This window comes from Manacus vitellinus, unplaced genomic scaffold, assembly GCF_001715985.3.
Source record: "Manacus vitellinus isolate BGI_N305 unplaced genomic scaffold, ASM171598v3 scaffold_4_pilon, whole genome shotgun sequence".
Classification (NCBI taxonomy): domain Eukaryota; kingdom Metazoa; phylum Chordata; class Aves; order Passeriformes; family Pipridae; genus Manacus; species Manacus vitellinus.
This window is the reverse complement of record NW_021940604.1, coordinates 6,435,173-6,454,135: the sequence shown is the minus strand read 5'-3', so window position 1 is coordinate 6,454,135 and position 18,963 is coordinate 6,435,173. Positions and strand designations below refer to the sequence as shown.

General features: G+C 36.7%; 1 protein-coding gene across 4 annotated transcripts in view; it reads right to left on the bottom strand.

Annotated features, from left to right (window-relative positions):
* The window catches only part of ZDHHC14 (zinc finger DHHC-type containing 14), a 99,268-nt gene extending 80,311 nt beyond the window's left edge, over positions 1 to 18,957 (bottom strand). For all 4 annotated transcript variants that reach the window (XM_018077996.2, XM_018077997.2, XM_008932330.3 and 1 more), the window contains exon 1: positions 17,935 to 18,957. In XM_018077996.2, coding sequence (XP_017933485.1) covers positions 17,935 to 18,185 — 251 coding nt within the window. In that variant the 5' untranslated portion in view covers positions 18,186 to 18,957. The remainder of the gene's footprint in view (positions 1 to 17,934) is intronic.
* Between the last annotated feature and the right edge of the window lie 6 nt (positions 18,958 to 18,963).

Sequence of the window (18,963 nt, the reverse complement as noted above, 5' to 3'; positions counted from 1 at the left end):
AGTCTCTTGTCCTACCAGTCAATTCAGGATCGGTCCCGCCATTTGTTTGCCAATGCTTTCATCACCTGTCTTTGGCTGGAAGTTACCTTGCTAAATTGAGGTATTCATTACCCATTCTAATTCTGAAGCTAACAGTGGACAGATAAACCTGCTTAGACATGTTAAAATAATCCTAAGTATAGTTCATTAAAATTCAGATGTTCAGTAATGCAAACAGTAAGAACGGATTCCATAAGCATTTATTTTATGTAGGCCAAATCAAACATGTTTTCATACACTATTAATTTTTAATATATCTCTTGACAATGCTACTGAAACTCATTGGAAGGTCATAATACATACTGTAATTTAGAAATTTAAATGTTTAGACCTCAATGTATCACATGGAAGCCCTTTGGAAGTTTTGCAAGTTTCACATCCTACCTTCGATTTTAGATCAATATATTTAAGACACTGGACCACACAATTTCTAATAAGGTGACTGTATACCTTTCTCCAGTGGCAGAATATGGTTGCAGGCAATAGCCCTTTCCATGTTATATGTCAAGTCAGCTGATAAGTGTACATACTACAGCTCCAAGGCTTCCTAGAAACTATGCTTACACTATCTTAAAAATCAGGCACGCAGGAGCTAAACATCACTCCTGATTACTTGGTCCAGTCTACCTCCAGCCATCAAAGAAGCTGTGGGTATCACCAAGCTGTTCTCATCCGCCATTATTCTTCAGGGGGCCAACTCTTCCCTACTACAAGAAGATACGTATCATAGGTGACATCCGAAAATATTACGCCCAGGAGTACAGTACCATTTGTTTCAAAAAGACCACAAGCTTTGCAAGAGATGAACTGATGAATTGCCCTAGTAGGCAATAGGCAATTTCTGTGTTTACTAGAGTAAACTAGTTTATTGGAGTGTGATTTTTCCTGCTAACAAGAAAATACATTTACAACTAGCTGATTAATAAGAATGCAGAAGAAGATCATGCTTTATAATGAGATTTTTCTTGTATGTAGTAGGACTGGAAAGTACTATCTAATCAATTTGGTAACCTTCTCAATTTTTTAATGTCATATTTCATTAATTTCCTTTCCTAAGACATCAGTGAATACTCAGATTGATTCCTTCACACATAATAGTCTACTATGATTACTCTAAACTCCGGACTGTAGGTTCATTTGAAAGCTCTTTTATATGAGTTTACCAATAGCACCCCTGTTTTTTAAAGTTCAAAAGTCCTTTCCACTATCACCTCTACCTAGTAATAGCTAAAGTGCATTAAATAAGTGACACAATTATTTCTACTCAATATACAGTACATTCCTCCTCCCAACCCCCAGTTGTTTTGCACTATCAAAAAAGACAAGAAAAATAACAGTTTCAACTAAAGTCCTTCTATCATTTCATATATTCCTGACCAGTGGAGGAGGAACCACCTTCAGAAGTTACCCTTCTTCAAGAAAAGATCAGCTATATATGAGCCACTTCAGGTAAAGCTTGTCTAATGTGCCTAGCAAAAAATTTCTAATGATGACAATTCCACAGTCTTCGTAGGAAATTTATTTCAGTCCTTATCCATCCTTTTTCTCGGAAAAGATTCTTTTCTTCTAGTGTCTACTAACCTCTAAACTGAATTCTCTCTTCTGTGACTTAAAATCATAATGTCCTGTCACATCCCAAACAACATGGAGAACCATTTTTTACCATCCTTCTACACATCCAAAGGCAATGACCTTAACTCTCCCAGCATCATCCTCTCTGAGTAAAAGAAACCCCAACCTTTTTTAAGGTATCTGGGGTGGTGAGAGGGAAGGAAGAAATTCCTGTGATGAAGAAAACGGCCAGTTTTAGTGATAGGTTCTCTAATTTTCAGAGAAATAAAAGAGAAGAAGTTCAGGAAATTGAAACAAAAATATTCAAAATATTTCTCAATTTAACAACCTAACTTATCTCCAGTTAGGAAAGCAATACCCAAGGGAATACACTGTCTTTCATTATATTGCCCTTATAGATCACCCCATGCACCATCAGGACTATTAGGAAGGAGACTGAGTTCTCCAGTAAAAGCAACAGAAAAGAAGCACATGCTCTAGTAATTAAACACATGCCTCTTCTGATCTACAGTAACAGTTTACACTGACACTAACTGCATTTAACAATTTTTGTACACATCATAAGTATTGCCTGTGAAGTCTTCCAAATATGTGAAGATTTCACTTCATAAAAATCTTCATTCAAGTCTGAGAAGAATATTCTGATCTAATCTCATCTCTGAATGGATTCTAATGCCCTATTTGTCATAGTTCAGCAACCGTCATCCACAAAGATTTCTTTTTACAGATTTTTTTGTTGTTGTTTTGCACAAAGCACACGATTTGTTGAACTGCTATCCTGCATCTAACCAAGCAATGCTGCTAGGAGAAATGTACTATTCTGACGAGTTTGATTTGACTATGTTAGTCCTACTGGCAGAGCACAAACTGAAAACAGAGTTTCTGAGGAACAACTTTCAATTTTAAGCATAAGCATGTGAAAAAAGTCTGCAGAAAACAACTGGGAAGACACCATCTTAAAATACAGGGTGTTCCAAAAGATATTTTTAGCTGTAATAAGCAAGACTTTAGAGCTGGCCTTCGATTTGTAGGATGGCCTCTGCTGTAAACAACATTTTTAGAACACAACTATAGTTCAGATACTTCTTGGGAAGGGATGTTTTAGATTTGTCCTCAGACAAAAAGAAAAAAAAAAGTAAATATCACATCTGCATCTGTCAGTGACCATTTTCTCCTTTTCAAAGATTCCACTCTACAAGTATATCTTTATTAAACTGGTAACACAGATGTGTACACAAACGTGAGACCAAGAGACAGACACTGATTACTGGATTCAAGCTCTCCCAGAAGACAGCTTCCTATATCAAAGTCTGTAGCAATTTGTACTAAAATGTACTCGATGTCTTACCATAAGAATAAGACAGTCCTTTAAAACTCTGCTGTCTTCAAATAAAGAAAAAAGTTTGTTTGTGGATGAATTTTCGCTTAAAGAAAATTCCAGTGAAACCTGCCAATACAAGAGTCCATTGCATTCAGCTACCTTAACAGGACATCCTCCTAATTCATTTCCACAACTGCTGAAATCCCCTCAGTATCCTGTCAGCCCTTGCTTTAGATGAGGGCAGCCAGTGGCACAGTATTATATATGAAGGGTCAGTAGTTCTGAAATGATTCAATCCCATTGCTCAGAAAGACAGCTGGACATAGTGACCTTCAGAACAAGGTTCATCTTTTTTCCCAGGCTTTGTGCAAGAAAAATAAACTCGAAATGGCAGGGAGTCTCAATAACTAGCTGAGGAAGCAGCCAGTGCCAATCTTACTGCAAAAAACCTATCCCAAGTCACAGAATAATAATAAATAATTAACAAACAGCAAAGCAAAAGTAGTTTTGCTTCTCCATTCTGCCAGCTGTTTAGTATTAACTAGTTTTTGTGCCTACTGATCAACAGCCCAGAAAAATCTATACTGAAGTAAAAATTTGCATCCAGCATGTCTGTCTCACACACATCTCTGACTTGTCTGTAGTCTGATCAATGCCTGACCCTTTTATAACTAGCACATACAGTTAAAACACTCCTTTGAGATATTTATATTTTTTCACGCTTAGTAGACCAATGCTGTCACTGGAGAACCAAGCTGAACTCCTCAGTTTCCTCCACTGGCAAATGAACTTTAGTCCACTTCAGTCGACACAAGCTATCAAAAGGTAGAGTCATCTTACAATCTGAAAATAAATTTAGAACTATGAAATATGACCAAAGCTGAAGCAGCAGTAAGTTTTCTGCACCTTCAAACAAATAAAAATTAATATGTAATGCTGATACATAAAAAGCAAAAATGAAAGCTGATCATCAGAATTAGAACCCAAGAATTATGTTGGAAGTAATTACAAAAAATAATAGTAAAAAAAGAAGGTTCTGAAGCACTACAATATGAAAAACAAAACCAGTCAATATAGGGGTGATATGCCTAATTACCAAACTACCTGTATTACATTACCTTGTGAAGAACAGCATCTTAAGCATGTAAAATGGTCACAAAATGAAAATTGTATACATTAAAAAACTATTATGCCATGGACTTTACTAACCTAAATTTGGTGTAAATTTCCATGTCATCAAGACCCAGGTAGTTTGACTGGTCACTTTGCTATACCACAAGTTTAACTATGGACATATACTTTAATCAAATAGCTCCACTTATGCAATTTGCTTAGAACCTTGACTTAAAAAGGCAGCATTAGTATTTAGGGTTACAAAATGGTTTTTGTATTTTTTTTTCTATACAAGGAACAAAAGCCCCCCCAAAAATAATTTGAAACCTTGAAGCATTACTGATATAACTATCTTTAACAGCCCTCTTTTCTGACCCACTCTTAAAACAAATATATAAATAACCAAACTCCAAAGAGAGTCAAATAACAAAGATCTAGGCACCATGTTGTCATTCACAGAGTTCTTAATTCTGCACTGATGAAGCAGGACTGCCAGTGTTTCATTCTCAACTATTTTTCATATGCTTATTTTTTACTTCAGTCTCTGAAGTGAGAGAGATGCTGATAGGATACAACATGCATAAGCAACTTAAGTGCAGTCCAACTCTATCTACAGTTCTGGATGCTATAATAACTGAAAACTCCAGCATGCATATCCAAAGTTATTACTAGCTTACTTAAATGTACTAAATATGGCAACAAAACAACTTTCCCTTGAGTAAATGAAAATAATTTCCAGAAGAAAATACTACAGCAATTACTTCAGTTTTTCTCCACTTCTTGTTCCCCCCAGCTCCCAAATCTTCTGCATGCATTGAACAATCTTCCAACACTTTCTTTTCATCATTCAGAATATGCAGGCAAGTATAGCTGGCCTAGGAATGTACTCATTCTGGATGAATAAGATAACTGTGCAACTCTTCTTATCTGTAGGGTTGAATTTCAGTAACAAGTTATACACTTCCTAAATCTTTGACCTTTATTTTGCAGTCAGAAAGAATACTTGCAATAAAGCTCAAATTAAAATATTGTTTCAGTCACAGTGTTATTTCAGTAACAGTGAATTACCTTTGCAACAAATGTCGCTTCTTTTGTATTGAACTAAGAAGCAACAAACCTATGTTCTCCTTTCACAAATGCCATTTCTTTGTTGCAACAGCAAGAGCTAGTGCCAACAACTGTTTAAAAAAAGTTTTAGAACAGGAAATAAACTTACTTTTACCAAGAACAGTCAACCATTGGGTAATTGCACCTTCAGACTATCATTTAGCAACTTTAACTATTGGTTAAAGTTTGCTAGGATGCAATAATAGAAAGGTATGTGAATTGGGAAGGGCATGTTTACCTTTCAATTGTGCTGGATATCAGCCTGTAACAGTTTCACTTACTGGGATAAAAGTATGTCAGTTGTTTTTCTCATATCAGACTGTTTGGATTTTCACATTCATAGTCAATTGCCTGTTTCCGAAACTCATCTCGAGTATGAGCTGAGTAAAAAAGCAAAATTATTTTACTCCACCCAGTCTTTATATGCTTCCCTCTGCAGTGTCCCTCTGTCCCTCAGTACGCTACTGTTCATATACTCAAGTACTGGAAAGATTTCAGCTTTCAGAGGCTAGCATTAAAAACAATGCACAGTGCAGCCTGATCCTAAAAGGATCTGGGATTCATTACATTAGGGAAAAAAAAACAACCATATTTTACTCTGAAGATGAATACTTGCAGCAGTGATGAAAAGTCTCAAAGCCTCCACAGCTCAAGGTAAAGAAAGCCATCTGAGCTTTCCCTCTTGTAAAAGAAGAATGATTACCCTTTCAAGGTCTTACATTGAATTAGATTAATCTCTGTTAGATTTCAGTCCACAACTTCTTTCCTGTCTTCTGCTCCATAGACAATCCCTTCTGCTCTAATTAGCTTTAGGTGTCTTATTTAACAAAATCATTTTAAAGGCCATTTTTTAAATTGCACTGTGAATAGAGGCATACACTCCAACTGCTTCTTGCATGCAGGCTGTTCAGACTTCCATTAACTGCTTTATGGTTCTTCCTTCATTCTTCTAAGCTGAAAGTTTCAACGTTTACAAAAGCAAACAAACAAGCAAAACAAAAAACCCCCACCCAAGTAGGCAGCTGAATGGGACTCTGGAGAAACAGGCAATTTCCCTGTGTTGTTTGCTATCTCAGCTGAAGCACAGAAGAAATAGCAAGGATCGACAATACTCCTTTCCTGGTTCAGTTTAGCATATTTTGAGCCAACTCAGCTGTTTTTGTACAAACTAAGTTGAAGAGGCATTCATGCAGCTTTCCATAGGCTCTGCTATCAAATGCAATACAATGTGTTCCCCATATCCAGACTCCAGAGCCAATGCAGACTACAGAAGAAACGATGCAGGAAGAAAAACTGCTTTGGTTACTGCCCCATGTTGTGTTACAGAACTGTGTGTAGTGTGTTTTTTAAAAAAAAAAATAATAAAATCCCTAACACAAATTACTATAGAGCATTTAATAATGTGCTATTTGAAAGATGTTGCAGTTCAAGTTCTGCAAACTACCATCCAGTTACTTCGAAATAAAGTATGGTTAAGAAGTCAGAACTCTGAAAATTATAATTAAGCAACTAAGATGTTCTGTTCGCATCCTCACAGATGCCAAACAGACCCAAGACTTTATAACAAGTTTCCTCAGGTTGAGATATGGTTTCAAATCACAGCTAAGATGATCTAACAATCTACTCCCTCTCACTTCCTCCCTTGCACTAGTACTAACATTTTTCTGAACTTTTAGGGATCCAGCTCAGTGGTCTAAAGCAGCAGAAAGTTTTTCTTTGTGTGGGCAGAAGGGAAGGATAAGCTCTATGCAGGAAGGGAACTCCCTGAAGTAGCTCACCATTGGGTGGGGAAAACAGCAGAGCCAGACAAAAGAAGTGACACATGAGGCCTGGGAGAAGGGAAGAGGTGGGTCCATCCTTTTCAGCAGCCTACAACCAGATTCATCTTGCTGCAGTGGAGAATGCTAAACAGAAAGTAAACTGGGATGCTCCTATGAAATTATCTGACATTTTGTTTGAATTCTTAAGCAGAATCTCAACCCCTGCCCTCTCAGAAAAAACAGGCAGATCTACAGGCATGAAGATCACTCTAAAAAACAGTGCTTTGAATATGTGGTATGGGAAAATCCTCCCTTCAGCTTCCACCAGCCTCGGAAAACCTTAGCAGTGATCAATGCTATGAGACATACACATACGTTTTGCTGAAATAAAATACACTGCTTCATTTAAGATTTCTTTGCTTATAATTTTATTTCCAATTATTAACCCAGAAACGGACATCTGCCTTACTGGAATTATTTACACATTCTATCTTTTTTAAGCAAATCACCATTTAAAGCGAGTTTGGATTAATCTGACATATCTAGGGTGTTTTCTCTTCCCTAAAGATAACTAATCCAGCTTTAGCAGCTTTTCAGACAAGCCATTTCATCTTTTATGTCTAGAGTCCAGAAGCTGGAACACACTACAATTTAAGGTACAGGAGTTGGCCTGAAGCTGGTATTGTCAAGGCAGGCTCAAAGAAAAACCTGAATCTGCAGGATCCAAACTTTTTTACCTGACTCAAGCACTAGAAGACAGAGACCATGATTTTATATATCTTTACAATGCAGATCGCAGGAAAAAAATGGTACTCTCATCCTTTATGACTACAGAAAGGGGAAAACTAAGTCTTTGAACTTCACCTTTACTGTCTCCCCATTCCTTCTACAGCAACAGTGCTCTTAGTCTATTAAGGTGAAGAAATGGCTAGGAACAGTAAATAGAAGGTAAGAAAAGTTCAAAAAGTTAAGCAAGACAGACAAACTGATGAATACACAACAGTGCTGGAACAACTGCATACAGAGAATTCTTCTGTATGAAGTGAATTATATTTAAACTTAATTCCGTTATTTACATGACAAGAAAAGACAATACTAGCTATAATTCAGCAAAACCCAGATGAATAGTAAAGGGCAAAGCTTGGTGAGGAACAGCATGTAAATGAAAGAAACCAGGAAAAGAACCTCCAAAGAGTCTTGGAAAGTGCACTTTAAATGGAGAAAGCTACATTCAAAGGTGAGAAAATAGGAGGGACAGAAAGAACAGCTGCATCTATTTCACTTGCAATTTTTAAGTTCTGTTAGACTTTAGGTTCATATCCTAAGACTAGATAAAACTGAAGTTTTCTTGAGGTATGCATGTGATAAATGGGTCATCAAAACAAGATCAAAATTATCTTGCTAGATACACCTTTTGCTGTCTTCTGGTAAGTTCTCAGATGTTCAGGTAACATAGAAAAGCTAAGGCAGGATGGGACCTCAGAAAACTGTATCCAAATCAAAGCAGAGTCAGCTAGAGGAGACTGCTCAGGTCTACATCTGGTTGGTTTTCACTGTGCCCATAATCTCTCTGGGCAACCTGTGCCAGTGTTCAATCATCCTCATGTCAAAAAAACCCAAACCAAAACAAATAGACAAGCGGACTAAAAAAAAAAAAAAAAAAGCCAACAAAAAACCCACCAAAAACCAACCCACTCTTTTTTCTTCTGTTTTAATTCTTTTTGTGTCCTGTTTTTGAGCACCACTGAGAAGGGTCCAGGGCTCTTTTTTTTTCCATTTCCCCTCTCCAGTCAAGAACTTACTTTAATAAGATTCCCCCATGAGCTTTCTCTTCTCCAGACTAATTCACTGAGGCAAATCAATATGCTCTTTACACAGTGCACTCCAATCTTTGGTATCACACCATGCAACACAAGTCATGTTGAATGATAAAAGTATCTTAAAAATGGTATTTTTTTTCCCTATGTAGAAGCACTATGAGTTTCAGGTCTAAGGAAACCACGCTCACAAGAAGCAAGTTTATTACAGAGTTGCAATGCTGATTAGAGAGAAGTCACTGCTATTCTAGCTTTTACTTTTCTTCTTAGTGCTTTTAACCGCTCTGCATAGTTCCTAATTAGGAACAATTATAACTCTTTCACATACTAACTGAATATTAGAAAACCCTTTTTGTCAATAAAAGTGCTTACTAAGGAACATACATAGATGGGCCATGAAAATCCACACCATGTGCACAAACAAGCATGCCAGCAAAATTTAAGTACAGGTTGGTCTGACACTCACTTCTCTGCCCTGAATCATGGCATTTGTAACCAGTGGGATATCTCACAAGTGTAATGGACAAGCAAGACCAGGACTGCAATTTTCTGGTCAGCTCAAAACATATAGACAGCTCAAAAAAAGAGAGTACACAAAATTTATCACAATCAGAAAAATTTTGTATTGGTACTCCTTCTAAAGGGGGAGGGAGAGGGGAAGCTTCCAATTCCTGATAATGTTTTAAATCTACATTCATAATTTGAAGTAATATACTGAGTGTTTATGCTAAAATACTATCAAATTCTAGTATATCTGTTCCTTGCTCTTAAGAACTGATATATATTGATTATATGTACAAGAAACGTATTCTAAACCCAAATTTATTTCATATATTCACTCAATGCAGCCAATGTAAAAATGTCATCTTGCACTTAAAATATAACATGAAATTCACACCCTCAGATTTTAGGTACATCAACTTCTGAGTTCAGGTTCTCAGTTTTCAATTTGATTCTCAGTATTCTATTCAATCTGTTTTGTAATTTTAATTTTTTTTTTAAATAAGGGTAAATTTTAAAGAAGCAGCTGAACTGACTGCATATTCACCACAACAAATGCATGCTGCCAGTATTTATTGCAGTAAGCAACTTAAGGGGACAGCAGGAGTAGGAAAACAAAACAAAACCAGCTGTGATCTCATTAGCCAAGCTCATTATATAAGACCTAATTAGCCACCATTCCACAGTAATGTGAATAAACCCTATGGACACTGATGAAAAGGGGGTACAGGTGCTGAATAATCATATAGCACTGCAGCACACTGTCAACTTAGTAGCTGAAGTTGTAGAATATATTTGGGTAAGAGCTCCACTAATGCACACTGTAGAAAGCCCATGGTCAGGCTTTGCAAATGCAAAGCCCTCTTTGCTTACTAATTGCAGTGCGAACAGGAGTTCAAATATGAACATGTAAAACAGGGCAGGGGACAGGGCATGTGTTACATGAAACAAACTTCAAAACACTTCAGTCTCCTTCCATAAGCATGTTTTATGTTAGTATTATTTTATACTTCTGCAACATGAGAAATATGAACAGAATTTTATTTTGGGCTATTACACATAGGCTTAATCTTGATTTCTCAATTTGTCTCCTCTTTTAATTTATAAAAAGCTTATCCACTCTTGTATTAAGTTCTTAAAAAAAAAAAAAAAGGGCTGTAATTATATACTTCAGGCGATACATCAGTTTTGTCACATGAAAGATGAACAGCACTGTCATGTACAAATATTTACTGGCAGTCTGGACGTCAAGTCAGCTACTACAGCCTCACTTAGAAGAATCACCAATCAGGATAATAAAAACTTCCTACATAAAGTTGTTTAACTTTTTAAGTAATTTTAAAAAAATGTTTCAGTATTTTAAGCCAGTGTTGCGGGTTTTTTGTGGGTTTTTTTGGACTAGGATTTTGAAATAACAATGCAGCTTAGAAAGTTATTCTCAGCTTTCTCCTCTTCTGCAATAATTTTCACTTCTCATTACTAGTTCATGTTTGAACATTATAGCCAAGAGTTTGGTGCTGCACTAGAGTGGAGAGACCATTTCCATTAGAAACTTACTTGTTAAAAGTGAATTTATATATTTAATATCCAGCTCACATTTCAGCATTTCAATTTCTACTGAATCTACAATTAAGCCCAGATACTTTTTAATAAAATATTTTTTCTGAAAAAAAAAAAAAATAAATTAAGAGAACGGTTTGGTTCAAGTTCTGCACAGACTAATATTTTCTCTTTTCCTTCTAAAGGAAGATAATTTCTCAGTTATCCAGATCCACTGCTATACTTTGTTTTGTATGAAATGCCATTTACAAAATAATAATGCAGCACAGCTATGACAGAAAATAAATCATGTAGCAAAAAAGGTATTTTTTGCATAATTAGTCCAATTTTAAACATAAGTGAAAAGAATACTTTACATGAACCTGTACGTATAATATGATTCCTGAGAAACTAACTTGAGAAAACACCTGAAAAAGACCATCTTCCCTCTAAAGACTGTACAAAAATTTCTGCAGGGTTGATATGAGAAGACTTCCAGTGATGGCCACATGACAATACCAGTCTTCCAAGAAGAACTTATACAAATTTCAATAGTGTAAATCTATTTAACATGACTCTCCCTACACCAGTCTCTCCAGAAGATACATTTTATACCTTTGGCACACATCCATTCAGATAAAGGGACAACAGTACCTACTCAGGGAAGAACAAAATAAAATAGGCATACTATGAAGATTATATCAGCAAAAGAAAGCTCAAACTTTTGAGTGATAAATTAAAATAAATTTTATCAAACAACTGTTACAAAATTACAAGTCTAGCCCCACATTCTAGAGACTCAAGATGTACAAAAGTATCATCCATCAGCATTTGTAAATATTTGAAGATATTTATATAGGTAAGAACAACTAAATTATTGAAATTACCTTTTTTCCCCACTCTGGACAGAATACCAAATATTCCAGGTGAGAATTTACACCTATCTGCAATTATGATGAGCCTAAAAACCATCCCCCAGCCAGCTGTGATGGAATTTCCCCTCTTTCTGCAACGGGTCAGGGTGACATCAGGCAAAGATCATCACAAGTGTTCACATTTCACTCTCAAGATGCACGTGTTGATGGTCCAAAGCTACAGCTACACAGTGATTTTCCCAAGGTCCTAAAAGAACATATCTGAGAAGCCAACATCCCTTCTTATACCACTGTAGTCCCTATTTTCATTGCCCTGCACATCCACAAAGAAAACATGAAAATATAAGTAAAACAAGAACAAAAACTATGTTCAAAACTTCTCTCCTCAGTGAAACAGTAGATAAAGACCATCAACTAAGCTGAATACAAAAAAAAATTCCCAACCAACAAAAAACCCTCAAACACCCTCAGAAAGAAAGAAAAAAAAGCTGTTTAACATTTATTTTGGAAAAGCAGTTAGTGTTACAAAACCGTAAAAAGTTTCTGTGGTTTCAGGGGAACTAAAGAAGGTATGACTTCTAAACCTTGAGAGGTAATCCTTCTGTTACCCTCACAGAATTTTACCCTGAAAAATGAAGCATTTATCATTATCCATTTCCGCATAAATAGACCTAGCCTTGAAAAGTAGAGATGCATAACCTCATATCAAATGCTGGTCATTTTTGGATGAAAGAATTTCAATTTATATCATATAATTAATTGAAAGCAGGTTTACAAGTTTAAACTGATATACCTGCTCAGTGAGGTACTACTTTAAGGTCTGGTAGTACAAAACCAGGGAAAAACTTTAGCAGACATAGTTGCACAGATCACCAGGAAACTTAAAAGATTAAGCAAACTCTTTTGTGGCCAAGGAAAGAAAAGTCCCTTATCAAGGAAAAAAGTGTTAGATATACTTTGTAAGTGAGAGATATTTGACTCTGATAGATAACATTTTCAGGGCAATTAAGTGCAAAGAATAAGCACCACCTGGTTTGAATGCATGTCATCCCTTAGAAATATGTCATATCATTTGGTATAACTATATAAATTCAATACAAAAAGTGAACCCATAAGATTAGACTTAACCTGTTCCATGTCTTTTTCACTAACTTATCAGAGATGTGTAATATGGCAAAATGAGAAACAGAAATATTGCTCCAGTTCAGTTTTGATGACAGGGTTTTTTAAAAAACCACTTACTCAACACTGCATTCACCTATGTCACTATGCACAATTAGGTAGCTACTGCCTTCCAAGTAAAAAAGGATGCAGTCCTCTTGTTGAAAAATAATTTTAGTTTATATACCATGATTTTTGCTTTAAAATCCATTTTGACAACTTCAGTGGGAAATGCCCTGTGAGTTTATAGCAGCCTTTAACAGCTGAAGTCAGACTGGTAGCACTTCCTTCTAAGGAACTCTTAGTTTAAGGACATTGCAATCAAAAGATGCAAGTAACCTACTTGACTTAAGAACAGACAAAGAAAGATAAAGACGGTTATTACATGAAGACCATTCTACCTACTTGGAATACAAACCTCACACTAAGAATCCAGCTCTTGCAAGAGCAGAAAACACTTGCCATAAGATGATGATGATTATTGATACCACAGTGAAAATGCTCAGCTTACTGACATCAGTGTTTACACACAGAGGTTTGTCACAGTGAGCAGCAAGTTACACCACTTTGCCATAGAAGTTCAATATTGAACAATCTACATGGCATCAGTGTGACTCATCAATGTCCTCCACTCACACTGGTTTTCAAAGTGGGAGGCATGGAGTAGGTTGCCAGCAACTGTAAGAGTGGATAGAAATCAATGGCTTGTACACACATAGACACATAAACAGTCTCAGTTTAAATAATTTTCCAGCATCCATCTTGTGCAAAGACAATGGAATTACACAAATGCTCACCAAAAAAAAAAAAAAATCAAGGGTTAATTAGCTCAAAACAAACAAACTAAAAACCCCTCCAGTTTGTTGAATCAGTGCAAGCCTCAAATGGTATCAGAAGTGATAGGGCTCTGACTCACGTTTACAGAGAAAAAAGCTGCACTGCTTCAGCCCTTCCAGCTTCCTACCATCTGCTTCAACCTTCTCCCAGAGCCACTCACCCTGCAAATGAGTTGACAGAAGAAAATATGACTGTGCCTGAGTCAATTCAGTTCAGCTGGCATCTTCACTTAAAACCACGTTTTATGGGAAGTTTATTTTGCCTGCCTGAAATGAAGCGGCTCAGGTGCAGACATGTTCCCTCCTGCTACCTGCCCAGTAAGGTCCAAGAGGGAAGGGAGCTGGCACACAGGGGCTACTCACAGTAGCAACATACCCAAACTTGTCTTCCACCGCTCTGGAACTCATGAACTTGTGCATCCACACAACATTTGCCACTTAACAATATGCACATTTAAAAAATCCTACTGTGTTAAATGTCATTCACCCTCCATTTTGCTTTCCTGAAACCCGCAAAATCAGTACCCCAAATGACCACAGGTATAAAGGATTCTTTTCTGAGTATGTATACCTAGCTGAATAAGTGCAGTAAGTATGAAGTGAGTTTGTTCTGCCTCCATTGCACAAATAAAGGACTTTACATATATGTAAATACAGTGGCTGAACTGGCTAGGTACAGCAGCAGATCTGCCCTTCAGTTACAGATGCTATCTTTGCTCTGGGGAAAGGAATTTGTTTTCTGAGCTTTCCATGCAGCTATCTTGATAAGTGAGCACTGAATACTTTAGAAAAATACGCATGTGTGTGTAATAGGGGAAGGCAAAGGAAAAAAAGAAAATGAAACACAACACCGAATTTACAAGAAAAAAAAGAACAGCTAAATACCACATGATTAGAGTTAGGAAAAAGTTTCAAGGTAAAATAATATACTGAAATTTTAAAGACAAATTCAGTAATTTGTGGTGTCTCAACTTGAGCAATTTGAAACAGGCATAATTTTTAAGGACAACTCAAGCACAGCATCCCCCTTAGGACCCAAAAGTGCTTGTAATCATTCATGTTACATTTAAAAGACAAGTTGCAGAAATAAAACTGCTTGTTATTTGCATACTTTTCCTTTGGAAGGGGAGGGAGACAGGAATTATAAATATTTTACCTGCTTGAAAGCTCATGGTTTGTTGCTTTTCTTTTAAGCAAATCCTAGCTTATCTCTTTGAAAATTAAAAAGAACAGTGAAATGATAAAAGGAAGAAGTGGTGATGTACTTGGAGTACACAAGAGATAAAAGTCAAAAGAGAGAAAGGAACAAAACCAATTGAAAGCAAGAGCTGGAAAAAGTAGGCAGAAAAAAGCACAGAAGCACCAATATGAAGAAACAAAGATTACAAAGGCACGGTTCAGTGTCAAAAGCTGTCCAGGTCAAAATGTGTGACATATGTTTGTTTTTGGAGACCTAAGATTTGTTGATTTGGAGAAATGTATTTCTCCCCTGAAGAGTATTCCAAAGTATATGAGATAAAGCTCTGGATGAGTGGATGTCAAGAGTAAAATAAAAGGAATGGGGGGGGAAATCACGTTGGAGAAACAAATGAATACAAAGGATAAGGGACAACTATTTATGTTAGTATGATGTTTTCAAGGAATTAGCTCTCCAGGAATAATCTCTTTCCTACTTCCCCTCTTCAGTGTGTGCAACCAGGGAATGACCTGGACCATGAGTACCTATTTTCTGGTTTCCAAAATCAAAAGGAACAAATTAATTAATTACAATTAAAAAAAAAAAAAGCAAACAATTCCAAGAACATACAGGGTATCTTCCTCTTCAATGACAGTTGGACCTTACAGTTCAGACACAAGGCACATGCCCATTTCAAAACTACTTTGTTCCACATGTACACAAAGAACTGAAAGACATTTCTGTCATATTCAATAAATAGCTGGTTAATAAGAAGCATCATAACCAAATAAGCCAGTAATGGCAATGACACTTAACAACTCAGGATGTTATCAACTGATCAATAAATAGTAACTTCACAGTACTAGGAATAATGCAATTAGAAACTGCTTCAAAGTAACACTCTTAACTCCCCTCTTTTTCTAACATTGACAATCTTCTGCAGTTGCAACATCACTAACATACTGAACACCGTTCTCATAGTCTTTAGGTTTGGGTTTTAATTAGCCTTCAGAAGATGAGTAATAATTTTTCAATGCAAGTGCTTTCTAAAGACCAAAATCTACCTTATAATTATAAAAATAAAATACCATTGCCACCCTCTACTTTGCTTTTCCTTTAAAAGGAGAGTGCAAGTGATACAAGAATGACTCAAGACCGGTACATAGGAGAATTTCTACAGTTATATTATATAAAGCCCAAGATTCTTCCCCGCTTCAAGACTGCCAGTTAGAATAAGCACCAACTATGAAAATGCTGTAGCTTGACTAAAAATGTTGTCAATCACATATGGTTACACTGCAAATACTCTCAAAGACCTGACAGAAGTTGCAGAATTCAACTCCGGTAGAGCACGTAACTCCCAGTAGTAATGAAATCAGAAGGTGATGAACAGCCAGCCGCTCATCCTGCTTTAGCAGTTCTGAATCATGCAGCTGCAGAGAAAATTTCTCTCTGAAGGATCAAAGTGTTAAAACGTACAAATGAACTGTAAATAGTGGTTTGATAAATCAGTTTTACAATCGTGACCATAAAACATTACAGTTTCGATCCTACATTTACACTTGCGTTCAAAGGCTGTTCTGAAGATGACGAGACTGCACACAGATGCAAGTGTCAGCCCACACAGAAAAGCTTTACAAAACTAGGCAAACAGAATACAGTAGCACCCAGTCCTGATGCAATACTGTCAGGTTACACCTTTAATACTCGTTCAAAACCAGGAAAGTAAACACTCTTGCACTGTAGATACCAGAATTGACTGTGTTATTTCAGCTACTCACATGATATTCAAGCTTCATAACGTCTGCAGAAGATTTACAATTAATAAATCCCTCTAAAGTAATCTGAAGCCCACTAATGACAACTCATCTGCTGAGCTCACATATGCATTTAGCCACTGGTTACCTGCCCAGCATTTTTACCTTCTTTACTGCTACCAGTGTTGTTAAGATGATCTGCATTTAACAGGTACAATTTTGGGTTTGTTAATGTCACTATCTTCTTGCTTGAAGACACCAAGTAATGAATGACCTTTGTTTCTCAATATCACTTAGCAAAGCAAACATAATTCCTGTAGGCAGCACTGAGCCTCAGTTATAAATAATAGCTCCTATTCCAGAAAAAAAGTAATGTGAAGATTTTTTTCCCTGCCACAAATCAAACTACAATAATTTAAAACAGGTAAAGTAGCACTAACCCTTTAAAAATAATTCAATTATTGTTATATAAAGTGTTTTAGAAGTATAAACATCTTTGTACTTGGTGCTTAAATAAAAATAAGTAAATAAAAGTCAAACTGTATTGCTCATATCAAGTGCCTAATTCTTTATTGCCATATGTAGTTAATTTAACCACTCCAACATAAGTGCAAAAATCAGTATATCTGATTTGCTGTCACTGTATGTTCACTTTACATAGATGAAAAGGACTCTTGAAAATTCAGAGCAACAGAGAAAACAGCCCTAGAAGGACAACACAAGCACGCTTAAAAAAAAATACAAACCAAACCAAAGCAAACATAGCTTAAACTAAAACCAAACTCATATACAAGCTATCATCACAAACAGAAACTAATGCTGTTACCTAGTGGTGGAATGCTAGGTACATGCAAAATTGTATGACTCTTTACTTTTTTTCTCCTCACTTGGAATTCTCATCTACAAGCTATTAAGCAACGTCAAGAGAACAAAAACAGGCCTAATTAATAAACTAATGAAAGATACCTTTTTTCTTGCATTCAGTTCTGTGACAAAAGGTCAGTATTTTTGCACCTGCCAGTTTTGATTCTCAGAGTAATTAACACACAAGAAGCTACATCGTTTCCTGGCCATCCCAAACCTGTTGTTTTACACTCCTCATGCAACATCAGCAAGAGCTTTTATACCTTCAATGTTAATCCTCAAACATTAGTTTTTCACAGAGTATGATAACCCAAACTGTATTATGCACTCCTCAGCATCTTATCAGATCACATTTTCAATTATACAAACCTGTATTAGGTGAATTCAGTCAGCATTCTCTATGACACCTAAATAAAAATGTTTATTTTGCTTTCAGTCAGAAAATAAATAACTAGAAGAGAAGAAGGAAGATATGAAGACTTTAACATCACTTACTCAAATGCAAAGAAGAGTCCACTGGTGACCAAGATGAGAACAAGAGTCAGGTAGAAAACTCCAGTCTGTCGAGCCATCATGATCCTCCCATTGCAGAAGAATTTGTTTCTTCCAGGAAAAACCTCCCATTTTCTCTTGGGAACTGATTTCTTTTTCTTATGGGGAGACTCCATGGGAGACGAAGAACTGTGTGTGCTGATCTGACTGTATTCACAGTCTTTCATGGGCCCACTACCACCTCCAGGAGTCATCAAGAAAGAGTAAAATGTGGGGAGAACCCCACCAAAAATATATACAATATATATATGTGCAAATATTGTTGTGACCAAGACAGCCCTCTCCACGAGCCCCAGTTAATAAAAAATGCAAATAAAATGATGAAAAGTCTGCTACCAGACTAGCAAGAGGTGTATAATGCAAACACCAGTTAACTCTTCAGAAACCAAAGCTGTCATACCAGAAACGCTTGAGAGGGATCCTTCCTTCCTCCACCAGTTACAAAACAACCATGTAGGACAATCCTTTTCAAAACAACTTATCACAAAACAAAGAGGGAAAAAAGCAATTATAAAGCAATTAGGCTCCAAAAAATTAGTCTTTTTTTTTCAAGTTTATTTTCAAATGGGAGGATTTTTTTATCCTTCCCACGCACACCCTGAGAGCTCTCTCCGAGGGTCAGAAGGTCGGTCAAGGCAAGGTTTAGCAATCGAGTCTATCATTCATAGAGATCTGTTATAATCCTCCTTTGCGCAGCAGATTTCACTGCTAAAAATGACCATTCCTAAGATGTTCCCTCGAGAGATACGCGTAACAAATCATTAAGGAGGAGAAGACCAAAAAAAAAAAAAAAAACACTCAAGTAAGGAACCAGGCTGCAACTCCAGCTCCGAGGAACACTTCAAGCTCTCCTCCTCCTGAAGCCGCAGTCCAGCGGGAAGCGGCCGCCGCTCCGCGCAGACCCGGGGGCGCAGGGCTCCCCTGTCACTACTCCATAGGAAGGGATTCTCCCGAGCCCGCGGCAGCCCGGGG